This window comes from Temnothorax americanus, unplaced genomic scaffold (assembly GCF_048541705.1).
Source record: "Temnothorax americanus isolate GAGA-0224 unplaced genomic scaffold, ASM4854170v1 Scaffold5, whole genome shotgun sequence".
Lineage (NCBI taxonomy): Eukaryota > Metazoa > Arthropoda > Insecta > Hymenoptera > Formicidae > Temnothorax > Temnothorax americanus.
Genome location: NW_027509657.1, coordinates 5151832 through 5170967, shown reverse-complemented (window position 1 = coordinate 5170967; position 19136 = coordinate 5151832). Strand labels below are relative to the sequence as shown.

The 19136-nt window shown below is 40.4% G+C and overlaps 1 protein-coding gene across 50 annotated transcripts in view; it reads right to left on the bottom strand.

Annotated features, from left to right (window-relative positions):
* Nucleotides 1–19136, bottom strand: part of Dscam1 (Down syndrome cell adhesion molecule 1) — a 68300-nt gene that overhangs the window by 38555 nt on the left and 10609 nt on the right. For 14 of the 50 annotated variants that reach the window (XM_077418760.1, XM_077418773.1, XM_077418774.1 and 11 more), the window contains exons 5-7: nt 17009–17179; nt 10545–10694; nt 3142–3274 (exon numbers count right to left, since the gene is read on the bottom strand). In XM_077418760.1, coding sequence (XP_077274886.1) covers nt 3142–3274; nt 10545–10694; nt 17009–17179 — 454 coding nt within the window. Of the gene's footprint in view, nt 1–1383; nt 1508–3141; nt 3275–3718; nt 3846–3940; nt 4065–5093; nt 5218–7634; nt 7759–8635; nt 8760–10544; nt 10695–12622; nt 12785–14112; nt 14278–15529; nt 15698–16146; nt 16309–17008; nt 17180–18585; nt 18748–19136 lie in introns of all 50 variants that reach the window. The other 36 variants (XM_077418764.1, XM_077418796.1, XM_077418789.1 and 33 more) reach the window with 21 other exon arrangements.

The window sequence follows — 19136 nt, the reverse complement described above, 5'->3', positions numbered from 1 at the left end:
TGGGAACCCCTGCGCGGGACAGAGCAGGGTCAGATCGTCTCCTCGAACGCGATCGTATCCAGCGAACTTTGCATCGCTCGAAAATTTCGGCTTCTTCGTGGCGACTGGTTCTAATCGTATGATAGAGAATTAAATAGGGCTCTCGCGCATGCTTTGACAATCACCTACTGCTCTATTTAGAAGCTTTGGAGTACTTGCGCATGTGTACCTATACGTGGGAACTGGGAACCCCTGCGCGGGACACAACAGGGTCAGATTGTCTCCTCGAACGCGATCGTACCAAGCCAGCTTTGACTCACTCGAGAACTTCGGCTTCTTCGTAGCGACTGGTTCTAATTACATCGAGGGGTATGAAGCAATCATCGCACTATATCAGATTCCAGCATATTTCAAAAGCGAAGAAATCCGAATAAACATACTGTGAGAATCGTTAGATCTCCATATATTATAATAGTATTACGACAATGTTGAATTGCGAAAGCGCATGTCGTGACTTGAAATCGTTAATGACAATGCAATTATTCGGTACCTGGTTACGGGAATAGGATGCCCCTGCGCGTTACATAGCATGCTCACTTCCAATCCGCGGTTACGAACGAGAGAGAACGTTTTTACGTCTCCAATAAATGCGGGTGCTTTACTTCCCATCGGCTCTAAATGAGAGAATAAAAGACGTCACGAAAAATATCTATTTTGATTTGTATAACTGAACCCTCGGACAGAGTTCCCCTCGTCGATTTTTTGTAGCAATTATTCCGTGAAAGATGTGCAAGATAATTCAACCGAGCTCCTTCCTCTTTATGTAATAAATAAACGGAACACTACGAAAAACATAAAAGTGCCGAAATTAAAACGTTTTCATACCTACATATAATTTGCATGTCTGTATTTTAAATGTGTTCAAAATAATTTCTGGACTTTATTATTCACAAAATGGTTTTCACAGGCAAATAAAAATTGCCCGTAAAATGAAGTTACTATCACTTTGAGAGATCGATGTTACTTGAATCCTTAAAATCGTACCTAGACACGGGAGAAGGGTGGCCTTGAGCATTGCACGGAAGACTGACTTTTGCATTCGCTTTCCGCGCCAATAAAGATATCTTTGCTTCGCCGGCAAAGGCAGGCGCCTTACTTCCGACAGGCTCTAAAGAATATCGACTTGCCATTACTACAAACTCAATTTTCGCTCGTATATTTGAAGCGGGGACAGGGCTTCCTCTCGTCAACAACGAATTATGCATTATGCATTATGCATTATTAAATTCGCTTTCTAATAGAACGGCTCTTAAATAGAATTTAGCGGCTTTCTTAAAAATAGCGTTATTGCTTTGATGACACTTTCTTGCGTTATTAATTAATGATGTTGTAATAATCTCGTACCTAGATACTGGAGGAGGATGAGCCTGAGCATTACAAGGCAGACTAACGTCCATGTTCGCTTTTCGTAGCGGCATTGATAATTTTGCGTCACCCGCGAAGGCGGGTGCTTTGCTTCCGACGGGTTCTAAAGAATGTTAATTTACTTAGAAAACTATCTTTCCACACACTCTGCTACACATTGCGCGGGAACAGGGTTTCCCCTAAAAAACGAAGCTCTTGGTCGATCGAATATCGAATATAAATTGATTTTGCTTCTTCCGAATCTCATCCACATCGATACAAAACGATTCTTTTTTTTTTTTGCAAAGTCAACCTTTGTCAACTATCTGAAAGCTGTTACCTAGTAGTCGGCACAGGGCTTCCCTGGGCAGCACAGAAAATACTAATGGGTTGTCCTTCGTGCCTTCCGATCGTACGACTTAAATCGTCCGACGTTAATCTAGGCGATCTGGCGCCTATCGGTTCTGAAATTGACGAAAATTGGATCCGCGCGTAAGCATCTCTTACGGAAGATTACCTGGCAATTGGGATGGGAAATCCCTGAGCGTTGCAGGCAAGCACCACATCCGTACCCATACGTCTAGGATAGGCTCTAGAAGTGTCATCGGTGGAGAAAATCGGTGATTTAAACCCGACCGGTTCTGCGAGAAACAACGTGACGGAAACGATCATGTTTACGTGGCAACTCGCGACATCGCGAACAGATAATTAAGATATCGGAAAGAATCTCCCGCGATTAAAAATCGAAAAATTCAAGACGTTGAACATACAGTTAAAATGCCAATTATTTTAGTGCGTTTGTGAAGAATATCGAATGTATTCACGTCTCACCTTGAAATTGGAACAGGGTAACCTTGCACCGGACACATCAGGTTCACTGCACCATGCGCCCTAGCTTCCATGAATTCGACTTTACGTACACTCGGCAATTTGGGTTTCGCGCTCGACGTCGGTTCTAAGAGGTGCACGAGGACGAGAATAAGCATTGTTAGGCACGGAGACTGGTACTGACCGTGTAATGGGAACAGGGAACCCTTGAGCGGGGCAAGTCATCGACACCGCGCTGGAACTCGGCGTCGGCCTCACCACTTTTATGTCGGCATTCGTAAACTTTGGTTTCGCGCTGGACACGGGCTCTACATTGAGGAAACGTTAGACCGTCACGCGTATTGATATTACATGGCACGTTCTGAACGCTAGGACTGGGTATCCCATAGAAGAACCAGAAGCAAGACTGGATCAAATGCCATAAAATTGCATTTCAAAGACAAAAGAGCATAAAATATTCTCTCTAAAAAGCGCATAAATACTTTAAACAATATATAAAAATTATTATAATTATTAAATTTTTAATAATCATATTTCACATAAAAAAGTAAACATTTTTTCTTGAACACTTTATTTAAAACACGCAAAACAGTAAAACGACTCTAAAAAACAGCAAAAGAAATTTTTATATCTAAAATATTCAAATTACACGTAATTCTATGTAAATTTAAAATACCGACTAGACCTGAATAAAGATAGAAAACGATAGATATTAAATTTCTGCGCCGAAGGAAACCCGAGAACAGGAAGGAATTAAGCGGGATCTGAACGTAATTTGAATAACAGAAGAACACGATTAAGCCGGAAGGAAAAATCGATCGCTGCCCTTTAATGTCCACTTTCTCTCGTGTTTACTCAATTACTTTCTGTACCGTGACCGCGCATCAACCGATATGCAGTATTCAGATAATCTTTATATATTCCATATACCTGTAATTCGGTACTGGAAATGCTTGAGCCGGACATGGTAAAGTTAGAGGTTGCTCACGTTGCACCGTGTACGTTGTGTATGTGCGAGAATTTTCTGTCATTGGAAATTTTGGTTTCGTACTGGCAACCGGTTCTACAAAAGAAGAACCAGAGATCCGTGAATCTTCAGTAGTGGTTACATACGCGTGATTATTACGAAATCGAAGACTCAACATTTCTATCCGTTTAAAATCCATAATTATAATAACTAACAGTAAGACAGACGACTACGAATTAACGAAATAATTTCTTCTGTCAAACTGATAATTCCTAAATGATATTTATGGCAATACGATCTCACTTTATCCTTCTTAACGCCTTAAGAAACCCTATACCGGGACAAGGTAACTCCATAACAATCAAACGCGCTGTATTGACTATCCAGTGCTCAGCAACCGTCGCGAAACACTGGGGAAGATAATCACCTGCCATGACGTGTCCTCGATGACTTCACTCACCACCCCGGCGCAATCAAAGACCACTCCGAAACAGATGGCGAGAATAGCCCTGACGAATATGAAGTTAAGGAGCAATTTACCTGAATGCTGGCACGGGAAACCCTTGAACGGGACACAAGAGAGTCGCGACGGTGCCCAATATCGCATTCGGATTCGTCGATTTCACGTCCAACGCCGTTAATTTCGGTTTCGAGCTCGACAACGGTTCTACGTAACCAGAAATACAAACACGAGCAAATACCGAATATCGTTCGACCGTAGGAAATCGATGATCCCCGCGCACTTTACGACCGCTAACTTACTTGAAGACTGGGACGGGATACGCCTGGGCGGGACATTGCAGCGTCAGACCTTGGACTTCCGCGATCTCGAACGTACGGCTTTTATCGACAGTGGAGAACTTGGGCTTTGCAAAACCGACCGGTTCTACAAATCAAACTTCTAATCAAACGCAAAGTCTCAACACTACCGATATATACATCGTATTATTAAAGTGGATAGAATTAAATTCTAAATTAAGTTTGACAATTTTTTCATCTCGAAAACTTTTCGGATTACTTAATAAATTTATAATATTAAACGTATATTATAATACATATTAAATCATGATTAGTTAAGAATTCATTAAAACTTTGGTCGCAAACAAAGTGAAACTTGAGATTAACCGCAAATCGCGTTTTACGCGCGAAATCAATACTGGGACAGAGTAGCCAGCCTCAGGGAGAAGAAGCCCTCTGATATTTTCCGTCGGATTCTCCTCACTTCACGACAATAGCGCGAGATCGACCAATACATCAACCTACCTATACGTGGCGACCGGAAACGCCTGAGCTGGGCATAACAACGTAAAGCCCATGCCTTTTGTAACGCGTAGCCCAACGTCGTTTACAGATGGAAACTGAGGCTTGGTGCTTGACGCGGGTTCTAAAAACAGAACGCTAGACAGTGCGATATGCACAAAGCTGGCGGTGCCAGATTACTCTAACTATGCTGGAATAGGGTTCGCCCCCTTCGCCAACAACGATGAACATTCTATGTTGATAACGAGCAAATGAGAATTAGCCTACCTTCAGAGACACAGTAACAATATTTCTCTAACTTTTGTCATTATAAAAATTCAGAAAATCTGAGAAAAACCACACGAATTAAATTATGTCAAGTAAATCAGAAATTAATTACCTGACGAAATGACATGTTGTAGGTGCCGAGAGAGATAGAACGTTAAAAGTATATCAATCTTTGATTTCTTAAATCCCTTCGCAAATAATGCACGAAAGCCTACCTATAGAAAGGTACCGGGAATCCTTGAGCAGGACAAAGAAGGGTAACACCTTTTTGCAAAGAAACACTAAATCGCTGAAGATCACTCGAGCCGGACAATTGCGGTCGCGTGCTGGACGCCGGCTCTGATAAAAAAGTTCTTTTTTTTTGCGGAAGAAAAAAAGGAGTCTTTACCTGTACAATGGGACGGGGAACCCTTGAGCAGGACACAGTAACGTCATCGCACCGCCTAGATACACTTTGAATGTCTGCGAGTCCGCCAGCGACGGAAATTTCGGACGAGCGCTTGCGACTGGTTCTACGGAAGTTCGAAGATGCCAAACACGATATTTGCTCTCTTTTTTATTTATTAAAAAAAAATCTAATGCAGTTTATGAAGTAAATTATAAATAAATTACGTTTTAAATGTTCCACGTATGACAATCGTGGAACATTTCATCAGTCACCGGAAATTGATACGTGAGTTGATTGCGTATAGACATTGAAAGATCAAAAGAGAAGAGTGAGAACAGAGCGTGCACACCGTCTATATCCGTCCGCAATTTCCCCTTCCTCGTCTTATTTTTACATTATTCCGCATTGCCGTCGTGCATTAACCGGAATATGGTCGCTGTATAATACGCATTCGCTTTCTTATGACATGAGCGCTTTGTATACCTGAAAGCTGGAACGGGGAAGGCTTGCGCCGGACACATGAGAGTCAGCGGCCGATCGCAGTGAACTGTGTACGTACGCGAGTTCTCTGTCATCGGAAATTTCGGTTTTGTACTGGCGACTGGTTCTACAAGAAAGCGAAAGAGAAAGCACGAGCGTATCTACGATCATACTGTCGCGACGATAATGCGATAACTTAAATTAATAGAATTCTATTTTTCCTCGAAAAATCGTATAGAAAATTTGCTGAGACAGGGCATATTAACAATTGTATTACCAGATAGATATTATTAAAATAACGAATAAATATTTTCGAAACAATGAAAAAAATTTGTTTATTGTCAGAGAAAGAAATAGGTCTGTTAAACTTATATTTAAAAAATGTTTGCAAATTTTTTCAAAATAATTAAATTTGATTACATAGTTGCTCGTGTTCTTTCTGTCGCTCCCGCGATATACTTTCGTTAATTACAAAATCTAAATCTGCTGCGATATAACCTTGTCCCACCTATGCGATGGTACAGGAAATCCTTGAGCAGGACAGAGCAGAGTCAAAGAGTCTCTCTGGTTCGAGATAAATCCCCGCGAGTTATCCATTGTCGGAAACTTTGGACGTACGCTCCCTACGGGTTCTACAAAAAGACCACGGGCGTGGAAGGAAACGCTGACAATGTTACAATGATCCACTTACGTATGTATGCTAGGGGACAGGGAACCCTTTGAAGCCACATTGAAGTGATAATCAGCTCAAAATTCATTATTTAACCAGATGGTTTGTGTACAATTCCGTGTCATAATTCAATATTTCTTGAACATCGCGTCAAGAATTATCGTATCAAATTCCTAGTTCTCTATAGTCTCTAATTTATAAAAATCTATTGTAGAAATTTATAAAAACATATATGACAGTTTTTGACTTTATGTCATCGTATTTAAATCGCCGTTTTAATAATGAGCCCTACCTATAAGACGGAAGCGGGAATCCTTGAGCAGGACAAAAAAGTGGCAAGCTCCCGTTGGTCTTCGTCACGATTCCAATCAGGTTGACGGTACTCGAAAGTTTCGGACGTGTGCTCGCTACGGGCTCTGCCAGTCGCAGCCCGGGAAAGAAGAGGATAATTGTGAAGACGACAGTGAGATGCGCGAAACATTCTCACGAATTTCGACTTACTTTTGAATCGGGACAGGGAACCCTTGAACGGGGCACAACAAAGTGACGGATCCACCTTTGATCATGCAAAATCCTCTGATGTCGTCTATCGTTGGGAATTTCGGTTTCACGCTGCCAACCGGCTCTAAACATTATCGAACGGCACATATACTGTATATATTACCGCTAGTTGAGATATCGTCTGTCTGTAGAAGGACGGGGGACCCCTGAAGCTCGAACTTTATCTATATTATTTCCAAATTTTTGCGATAAAAACGTAAATGCAATTTTGTCTTTTTTAGGCTTTGTTCGTAACATGCAACCCTAAAAAATATAACAAAGAGAGAATTTCTCCCTAATAATATTATATTGTAAAAAAAAAAATATGAAAATACCCGAACAAAGAAAGAAAAAGATTTAAAACAGATAAAATTATAGAACCGTAAAATAAAATATGTTATTGTTAATATAGTTGTCCAAAATTTTTCATTAAAACGCATTAATATTAAATTGAGGCCATATCGCTAATTAGAAAATCGTGATGTATAAAATGAGAGAACTGCCGCGCGATGTCAGGTGTACCGTCATTGCTAATTACCAGCGGTTTCACCGCAAGTACGGAATATTTAATTGCAATTCCTTAATGGAGAACCAACGTAAGGCTCGCTCTAAGACCGAAATGACATCAAGGCACTCGATGATATAGTACCTATATGACGGGACCGGGAAACCCTGTGCAGGGCACAAGAACGGCAAAGTTCCGTTTGTAGACGTGATGAGGCCGTTTATATTGCTGACGCTGGAAAACTTCGGACGTACGCTTCCCACAGGCTCTGTGCCGAATCACGACACCCGAGAAGAAGAGAGAAAGAAAAAAAAATACATAGCGACTTTCGTAAAGCGCGACTTACTTGTACAGGGGGACAGGGAAACCCTGAGCGGGACACATCAACGTGACCGAGCCGTCCTTCGTTGTGCGGAAGCTCCTGGAGTCGTCGATCGTCGGGAACTTGGGCCTCACGCTCCCGATCGGCTCTGATCATACCGTTTATAATAGGGAACTTGCGCGCCCGCGACGAACGGTCATCCCGAAGGACTCGCGTTCGCACGTAGTGACGGTGTTGTGGTTTCTACCTGTACAGGGGAACGGGGAACCCCTGTGCCGGGCACATCAGGGCCGGGGAGTCTCCGACGAACGTCCGGAAACCGCGCACATCGTCCGTCGACGGAATTTTTGGGCGCACACTACCCACCGGCTCTAAAAAGCACGCCGTTCTTGTTTTTGCATTCTTTGGACTCGCTTGTAATTTTAATACAAAGCAAGAGTCGCCACTTGCGAAAAGACAGATGATAAATCGACTCAACGTCGTGATCGTATTCGAATGTATATGAACGCCTTCAAGAATGATGACATAAATGCTTTAATTAAGGCAATGAGAAGGAACGGGGAACCCCTGTGCACACATACATACACACGATACCATGAAACATTATTTTCCAAGTAATGATATCTACATCGTTACTACAAAGTTTGGAATTGTCTGAGCTATGTAAGATCCGTGTCTGATTACCGAGATTCTGTTATTTCTTGAAAATTTTCAGGTGAATGTTCGTATGTTATTTTAATAAAACACCTAACTTTATGATAAAAGCGATAAAAGACTAATTGAGAAATCTAAATAAACATATTTAAATATTGAGCTAACAAAAAATAAATACTAATTTTATCTCTCGTCCTCCCTGATACGATGCTATTCGTTCCGAAATAGATGCAATAGATTCGCCTTTGCTATTTCCTTCACAACTTTATTCCCTTGTCATTTTATAAATCATTGTCCGAGATATAATTTAGCAGATAAAGGAACCTCATAAAGTCATAAGTTAATCTGCGCTCCGATCAAGAACATCGTACCTATGAGATGGTACTGGAAATCCTTGGGCAGGGCACAGAAGCGGTATATTGCCTTCCAAGCTCGCGGAAAGTCCGTTTATGTTGTCCATCGTAGGAAACTTTGGTCGTACACTCCCCACAGGTTCTGTATAACGAAAAACCAGTGGAGCCGTATACTTGCCAAGCTCTCTGCTCGTGTCGCCGATCATCGTTATTATAGCTACATTGCATCTTGCTCTAGTTAGCCTCTAGATTATAGCATCGCGTCAACGTGACTCGACAGCTTTGCCTACGCGCTATTGCGCCGTTCATACGAACAAAGCGATTCGTTTATCGGTGTTATCCTGCCGATCAGTGTGATACTCAACGCGAAACGAAAGCGATGGCGAAGCGAAAGTGGTTCCGCGTTGTAACGCGATGAATCCGTCGGAGTATATCAAAAAGGATTTCTTGATTCTCGACTACCCGAATTATATGATAAGATAAGCCATTGAGTTAACTAGTGATACAAGTCACAAATAAAAATCGAAAACAAAATTTTATGTAGCAATTTGATACGTTTATTTTAGCTTGATATAAGATTTCATTTTTTTTCTTTTCATAAAAATGAACAAGGCAGAACAATTACTGAAAAGAGATCTTTTCAAAATGAGGAAAATGTGGCTAGTATCATTGTCGCATTTAACGGCTAACGGATATCCTTGCTAATTTACTGCAAGAGCGAACAAAGATTCGATCAATTCCGCCTAATTCACAGCACAGAACGAAGCTCAGCTGCGTTGAGTGCCACGTATATTGCGTCTAACTATGCGCAGCATCCACACGGTGAAGTTCTCGGCTGAAAGAACATGTTCCGTAAACTTACCGCACGCGAGAGCGAAGGACAGAGCCCGGAGATCGCGGAAGGCGCCGCAAAACGAAATAATTTCGCACAAGTCATTTCTTTCTCTCTTTATCTACTTTTCATTTGTCTTTCTTTGGACAATTCCTCTCGAAACCGATCATGTCAAGAGTCGAGTTTTGGGCGGGCGGTGGCGCGTGCCCGCAGGGGTACCCTGTCCCAGCATTCAGGTTCACCCCCGAGCTTGATCGCGCTAAATGACGGACATGCGTTTCGACTTTTCTGAGACCAGAAAAATTTCGAATCGGTGTTGTGAAATTAACTTCTCTTGACTTTTCACGTTTTCGAAAAAACCGAGAGTCGATCAAACTCGTTGGCGCAAATGATTGCACGTTCATTGAACGTGACTATAAATCCGAACAGAAAACTGATTTTCCAGAAATACAAAAATAATTTATTACAACAATAAAAACTAATTTAAAAAATAACCTAGAAGATTACAGTAATGCTAGAAATGTTAGTTTTGCGTATATTTACTTCTGTTGTGGAAAATCAATTATCTTTTGGATAATAAAGTCGAACCCAGACACCTCGCAATAAAATAGATAATATAATAACAATATTAAAAAAATATTGACGTTTCCAAATTTATGCTAAACTGAAAAAGATGTGTAAACTAAGTTTTAGAAAAAAGAAAAAAAGACAATATTTTATACTTGTTATAATATCAATTTTATATTTAACTCGATTAATTTATAATTAATGCGATAGACAAACAAATTATTACGCAATGATAATTTCATAATTAATTAGCTTTCATAATTGTAATGTGCGTGCTTATGTAAATTAATCGCTGCAAATAACTGTATTGATCCGCAAAGTTGAAGGTGTGAATTATGGTATCCAGGTCCGAGACTAGAAATACGATTCTGATTTCTTTCGAAAAACCGATACAAGACGTTGATTAGTGAAGCTGTACCTCCGCTTACATCGAAGGATAATCGAGAAACGTTTTCAAAGAGAGCGGTGCCGAATCAGAATCGTGATTTCCGTATGAAAGAAACGAGACACTTTGGCATTTTAACTTACCAGTAATGACGAGACGACCCTTCGTTGCGGATAGCCTAGTTTCGCCGGTGAGTCGGTGCTTCGTGCGGCATTGGTAAGTCTTGTATCCGTCTTCGGGTCCGACGTCCCTGATGTGCAGCTCTCCGGATGGCAGTACCAAGTATTTTCCATCTAAACCCGTCCAGAGTTGCACGCGTTATTCATTGCGCATTAGTCTCGCCTACGTGACTCGTCAGGATAATCGATCGACTGATTATTGCATTGTTTGATGTCGCGTGATATCAGTACCAATTGATTAGTTACGAACACATCACTACCGATTAATTACAGGCACATATGTCATTAGTATCAAGGGAAAATCGATTATCCCGACTTAATCGCACGATGCTCGAATGGCAGTAAAATTACGAAACTTCGAGCACAATGCCGTCTTGCTTAATGTACATGCAGTATTCTTCGTGTACGAACTCGCCGAACGCTGAATGGACACGGACCCTTTCTCAAATTCCCGCTTTAACGATTCGGCGAATTCTTCACGGAATCAAAGCACGTTCGCCAAAGAACAGCAAGGGAATCTCGCGGCCCACGTCTGTCGTGCAGACTCATAGGAAAGATATTATGCGAAATCACGTATTCGTCTCTTTGCAAATGTAAATGTATGGCGCGCGATATTCCCCTCGCTCGTTGAAGTATCCAGGAAATCTATGTATTCTTTGTATTTATTATAATAAACGTAAAAAAAAGTGACACACTAATTCTAAAATCTATTCATTAGTATCATAAACATATGATAAATAAACTGTTTTGTAAAAAGACAATCTTATTATTAAATCTTCGATATAAACTACTTCTATTAAATAACTATATATGCCCAATATTACTTGACACAGATTACCTTAACAAACGAGATATAACGAATTGCCTGTTAATCCATTTTGCGCGTTAATCTCTATTGCGGTTGAAACTCTAGTTTCAACGCCTCTAACGAATCTGATCGCTTTTGCGGCCAAATCTCATCGACAAACGAGACTTCCTGGATAGGCGAACTAGTTTCATGCGATCATATACACAAGCGGTATCCACAGCCATTTAGCTACTACCACACAGAGAGGAGGGTACAGGTGAGAAGAGATGGATGGGACCGATCGAATGACCGAAAAAAAAAATCGGTGGAAAGAGGGAAAAGAGGTCTGGAACAGCGCGAGCAGCGGCAGTCAACGTCGTACAAATTTCCACGTAAAATCCTACATTGCACGGTACTTTTGAAACGAGGGACATCCCATCAAAACAATAAGAGAATACGTATATATCTTGCATTTTACACGCGTATCCGTGATACGGTATCGATTCGAACGGTACTTGGTCGATAGAGCGGAGGCCGATGGAACGATTTAAACGACCTGGATTGGTATTTTTGTTATTTCGCAACTATAAATTCATGTGTGAAAAAGTTTAATTCCTTTCCCTGCCATTCTCTTTTTCCCTCCCACGTGTCAAAATTTGTGTAAAGCCATCGTCACTGCGTACGTATTTGCTACGAATCTCGTGACTGAAACCAGCGCGTTTTTATTTTGTCACGGTCGAGCCGAGGATAATTCTTGCTCGAATACGAAAGCGATCATCAAACGGAGTGTCATTACCGGACGATGGTCAGGCGACGCATGAGAGAATCCTTGAGCTACATCACAGCATACTAATAGCTTACCGAGCACTGTAATTCTATTACATTTACCAAACGCTCGGCATGCATCGCTCTTACAGAACAGATAACGCAAAAGAAATTCATAAATTTTCTTAACAAAAATACAAGAAGAAAAAATGAAAACCCATAAAAAACTTGTTGAAAAATCTGTTCCTAAACTGAATCTGAAATATTCTGCACAGATGTTATCTCGAAAATCATATAACTTCGACAACAAAATAACACAAATGCACACGAGAATAGAACATAATTCCTATCGCGTTCCATGCGTTTGTTTTCTCGATAAGTTTCCGCATGATTCGCCGATTTGGTGGACTACGGAGTTTCGTAGAAATGGAAGATTCGCGCGATATTCGAGCAGAATGAAGATGAACATGAAATGTTGCGCATCGTGTACCGTAATCGGCGCTAGGATATATATCAGTGGTCTCGTCTTCGATCCAAGAGTCAACCTCGACGAATTCGGCGACGAAGCTCGGTATGTGACACTTGATAATTGCGGCGTTCCCCCGAAGGACGTGTTCGTCCATCACGTTCACTGCATACCGCTGCCCGACAACTGCAACCAGACACGGGTTTCCGGCTTTACCATAAGGCGCACATCTCCCACCTGGCAGGACGTGTCGATCGTTCGTCGATTAACTATACGATTTTGATTTCATACCATCGACGATTTCGTCGATTTGTACGTAAAAAATGAAGATATTAATTAATTTCATAGCGATAGATGAGGTGTTGCGTCTAACAATTAAAGTCAAATACAAAAATATTTTTTCATATCCTTTTGATTTTTAATAATTTGATAATTTATATCATTCAATAATTAATTATTAAATATTTATGTATCGTATATAAACTTATTTATCATTTCTACCTGCGTTACACACGGATTGCGTAAACGCAGTTTATTACGTAATTTCCTAGTATGTTTTAATCGAATTTATATGAGCCGCAAAAAAAACTAGTTTCATTAATTCAAAGTGAGTATTTATGTTATCTTATACCAAGAAAAGAATATCAAACCGTAAAATATTGTGTGCTTATATTAAACTGGCTTGCGGATAAGTTGTTAATCAACAAAATAACGTATTTTTACACGCTTTAACGAGATCAATTTAAAAGTTTATGCAAAAAACTGTTATAACATTCCATATTATTGTAAAATTTATATCATAAATTTTCAGAAATGTTGATTAACAAGTACGGTTTAATTAACACGAAAACGCTTCGATATTATATTGTAACATATAATGTGTAATAAATATTATATAGTGTGTAATAAATCTTTTTCGCAATTTATAATAAAAACAGGTACTCGACGAACGACCCAGACGTTATTCTTGCAACGTGATCATCACGACGGTTTTCAATGACTCGATAAATTCTGTTCCAGCGAAACGGGCGTATCATAATCAGGAATCCTATTCACGTCACCATCACGTCTCTATTCTTTGTGAATTAAAATAAACTCTACTGTCGGCGGCAACTGAAGAATATGTTTCCTGTCAAAGAGAACTGGTCGCGCGACCGGTCTTGAAATAGACGCGATCGATGTTCAACATTACGATTCGTTATACACGTTCAATAAACAAGTGGCACATCGATGCACATCGCAACGATATGAAAGATATCTAATCGTAAGGCGTGTTGCATACGCCTTACACACTTCACATTTAAACCAAGCAAACATGATACGTGGTATCATTAAGAGGAAAGGAGGAAATTGTGGGAAGCGCATGCAAGATCGAATAACTCGGTCGATCGATCCAGTTCTCTCGTTCGGTGATCTGCGCCCTAGGTTCAGACAAAATTTGCGATTTTCCAGTTTACAAGGCAGGGCACAATGCGCAACGCGTGCATCCCTTCAGTTTTTATTATACTATATACCATATGACTGTGCGTCGGCGACGTAACTGCCGCCGTTGGAATCGATCCATCCCACCACGTCCACGTGGTCGGCCACGAACGAGGGAACTTGACACTTGAAAATAGCCGCGTTGCCGCGTATCGCGAACTGATCGTAAACCTGAACCTCAAAGTACTGGGCGACCACTGCAAATGAAGCGAGAAAAAAAAACAAGAGTTTGGCGTTTGTTCTAGGCTGACGAGTACGCGCTTTGATCGCGCCGATTAAAATTCCAATGAGGCTGGCTGTCTGCAAACTGGCTACCGCTGCAGCCAGTTTCCGATCGTGCTCCTATCGAGTTCAGCAACATTCGATGCACGTGGACATCGATCCACTTAACCCAACTTAATCTAATTGCAAATTAGCAAATCCGCGCTCTCGACTCTTAATTTCATACAGAAAGTTCGCGAATTCTACGTCGAAGAAGATATCAATACGCGGCATATTTTACGAATATTGCACTCCGAATTAATATTTAAAATAACATTTCTCTCTCTCAATATCATTTTATAACCACAAGCCGAGTTTTGTGCCAATTCTGCTAAGATTTCTATTATCCTAATTTCTACTCTCACGAGTTGATAAATAAATTTAGTTACGACGCTTTTAAAATACGCAACCATTCAGGAAATAATATCCATTTCCATAATTAAAAGTTAGATACAGAAGCGAGATTATGCCATGTAACTATATAAAAACAACTTCTCACATGGAAGCACGGTAAAATTTAATACATTAATGCTTGCCATATATCCTCGCCCCATTAATTAATATCGCAATATATTCGGGCACTGGCTACCGCGGCCGTAAGGTAGATTCGATTACGTTGCCGGGAATAACCCTTTAACGATCCTCTCTCTTTGCTAAAAGTGGATCAAATCGCCTGGTTGCGCGGGCGTTAATTCGCTTCTCGACCCGATTAATTCGGCTTATCCTGATCCGAGGATCACGTTGAACGAGACCACTGCAAGCCGCATGCTCCTCTTCTATATATTCACCCTTCCCGATCGCCTATTAATCGAAAAAGGGCAATTTTTTTGGGACAGAACCCGCGTTCCACTCCATCGACCACCAATCCTTCTTTCTATTATGTATATGAGAGTGCACGTTCTAATACCGAACGACGCTAGTATGTGCGACATATAATGGATAAATAAATCGTCTCCGTCTATTTGAGACGAGCACATTGTAATTTAATTTACAAAGTGCTTTGAAAGATGGATCTCGTGAGAACTTTTAAGGACATAGAAAAATATATTGAGAGATAAAAAGGATCTAGAAAAAATAAAAAATTGTTGCATCGCTATGACATAATCAAGATTTAGAATTGATACATATGTCGACAGATTTACAAATATTATTTCGTTAACGTTGATTTCGTGCAACCAACATAAGTACCCTTTTCTTCCTGGCTATTCGTGGTATACGTGGAACCATCCTCAGCCTGCCATTCAATCACATCTACGAAATCCGCCACAAAGCTGGGCACGAGGCACTTCAGGGTTGCCGTATTTCCGCGTAAGACGAACTCGTCGATGACCCTCGTCTCGTAAAATTGCTGGACCACTGTAACGCGCGATTTCTCTCAGAGCAGATCTCGTGATGTATCATGATATTAAATTTCGCTTTGACGGACGCTACTCGAACTGCACCGAAAGACGATTAAGATTCTGCAGAGGCATCGTATTTTTCGCCATTGAAATTGTTATCGTCAAAACTCATTTCGGTATCGTTTTCGTATCCATCTTTCGCACGCTTCCTAATGCGATTCTTTCTCGATACGCACGATTGCCCTAAACTACAGCAGAAATCCGAAAGTAAAAGTTGGAGCTCGTCACGAGCCGCGAACTGCAACCGACAGTTGTCGGATTGCCTGGAAACGGATGAGAAGAAAGTGCGAAAGTTCGTTTGAGGGTGGGAAATGAGAATAACGGGGGAAATAAGAGAATGGAGAAGAAGAAGCTGTTCCGCGGATACAACAACGCATACTACGTCGGCATCGACCGGCGTCATACCGTACTCCTGTCCGGGCGTGTAAATCGTCCCGTCGTCGGCCATCCACTGATCCACCTGGACGAACTCGGACACGAAGCTCGGTATTTTGCATTTCATGATCGCGCTGTTAGCCCGAATCACGTATTCGTTCTCGGCCTCGGTAACGTAGAACTGCGAAACCACTGCCGGCAATACGTTAACTCTTTGAGACACGGTAAAAAATTAATCGTTTCCTCGAAGGTTTAATAATTTTCCTGGTTTCATAACGGTGAGATTTATGTGATTAATTTGTACCTCTTTATATATAAAATAAATCAATTAATCGAATAAAAATTCAGAATATTCTTTGTCATGTTACACATAACATGAGATATTTTGTTTTATGACACATCACAAAACATCTTTTGCTACATTCTTATAAAAATACCCTTCAAAGAGTTAAACAGGTGGATCGACGGAAAATAAAATGCGCCCTGCATAATAGGGTCATAAAAGAAAAAAACTATTACTTCGGCTAGCGATGTTAGTAAAACATAAATAAGCGACGGATATTTTCCACAGCAAATTGCATAGGATTAGTTGCAAGAAAAGAACTGTATAAAGTTCTCAATGCAATTATAATATCTAATTGACTTTTCTAAGAACCTAAAAGGATTAATGCAAATTTGATATTTTTTATGTTAAAATGATTTCTTTTAATTCAAGAAACAAGTTAAGTTACTATATAAATTCTAAATCCTTTCTAAAATCTTGAATTATTTATTCTTAATATTTTCCTATTAAACATTTTTTTCTATTAGAATAAACATCCTAATCCATGTACAAATTTTCGGTGGAGGACACTTAAAATAATTGAGAATCGCCCAATGGGATCTGTAGTACCCTGCGCAACCGCAAGATCCGCTGGAAGGTAAACCTCTCCATCTTCGCGAATCCACGCCTCGACAGTAACGAATTCTGCGATGTAACTGGGGATGCTGCATTTTAATATCGCGCTGTTTCCCCTGATAACGTATTCGGTCAAGATCTCCGGATTGTAAGGTTGAGTGACGACTATGTGGGGAGTACATATTAAAATAAGCGTATGTTTTTGATTAAATCAATAAGAAATGTCGTATCGTTTAAAAATAGCCCCATGGTATGCAAAATAAAGTATGTATAATCGCTATTTTCAGTCTTTTATATTATTTGCAGATGGAATATACGTTTTCCGCAAATAAATCAGCAAGAAAGAAGGTATAATTAGATGTCTACGAATAAAAAAGTTTTTTAGAGACATCATAAAATAAATCCCGAGTAAACAGTCATATTTTTATTTAAAAAGCAGTGAAAATTATAGTAGAAGCAGTTTGAGGTCTTTCTGAATCACGGTGCCTTGTAAATACTTTTAAACATCTAAAATAGAGCGAAATAAGCAGGATAATGCAATCGTAAATCAAATTCCAGGAAAATATTGCTTTTGTTCTTTTCGCACTATCTTATTGCGTTTTCAATCCGTCAAAATGTGCTTACTAGACTCTGGCGTTACACCATGCTGAAACGGAAAATTTATTCCAGACTTTCCTTGCGCAACTTCCCTTTTCTACGCTCGTCCGTAGACACGGTGTCGGCTTATTTTCTTAGGCCTATCGTAATTCGCGGCGTGAGAGCTACCGGATGGTTCATTAACTCTCTCGTATGTACGTGCTGCCGCCGCCGTTCTGCCGCCCCGTCAGATCGGACCGCGTGGCCGGCGGAAACGAATCGTTACCACGTGCCACTTTGAACTTTGACAAAGTTAGGCGAGGGGACAGGGTGTCTGAGTAGCAGGGAGTCAGGGGTGATACGACCGGAAAGAGAATTTCCTCGCTCTGTGTACTCATCGTATGTACTTATTGGCCGACACGTTTGCTCATCAGTGGTCATCATACAAATTGTGCAACGCTTGCGCATTATAAGTCAATAAAATGCATCAAAAATGATCTGAAATGAGATACAACCAGGATAAGTGTTTAAAATATCACACGCGTAGGTTGCTAATTGCTTCTGAATGAATAAAATAATTTATCTTGCCTCACAAATACATATTTATAAAAACATGTAAAGATATAACAAAAGCTGCAAACGTCATAAAAATCTGTATCGTAAATATTTTTTTTCTATCAAAGAGAGATGCGTATCGTGATCAATAGCAAAAATTTCTAAAAACCTTACTTTTATCTTCTTTTAGCAACGAGTTTTCCACATATTTTACTGATATAACGAAGACATCTTGTTATTGCTTTAGAAAGATGTCATCGTTATATTAGTAAAAATAACTGATATCAGTTTTCTTTAACTAGATGAATGAAGGAAGCAGAAAAATAGAGGAGAGATAAATTTCTCCCCGGCGTATCATTCTTTTCAGGATTCTGCTGTAGAAGGAGCGGTAAAAGAATAAGCGCACATGAATAGGAACACGTATGTTGTAATGTAGGTACCGTAATCAGTAGACGATCTGAAAGTCGAACCGTCGCTTCCCACCCACGATTCGACCGACACAAATTCGGCGACGAAGCTCGGTATGGTGCATTTTAAAATAGCCGCATTTCCGCGTATCACGTATTCCGATACCACTTCCGCCTCGTAATACTGAGTCACGACTGCGAAAGATAATGGCATATTATAATGGTGCATTGTGTGTTGCTACATCGCACATTGCGTGCTTCCGAATATCGCGTTGCGTTGCTGCGTGCCTAATCGAGAAGAAACTATTTTCTCTCAGTTCAGGACGCCGCGTAACATTCTTTAATTATTGTCATGTCGTGCGAGTCATTACAGACAATACCTTGTTACGCATGTTGATTTAATCGTTCCGTAGAAAATGAAATATATGTATTTCTCTGGAGAAAATTAGGTGATTACGATCAAAGAGATTGCAACATTAGAGTCGCACTCTGGCAGCTAGCATTATACAATTTAATCCTATGCTCCACTATGTAATTACGGAAACTGGTTCTTAGTAAGTGGAAGCCTCGTGATTCGACCTACT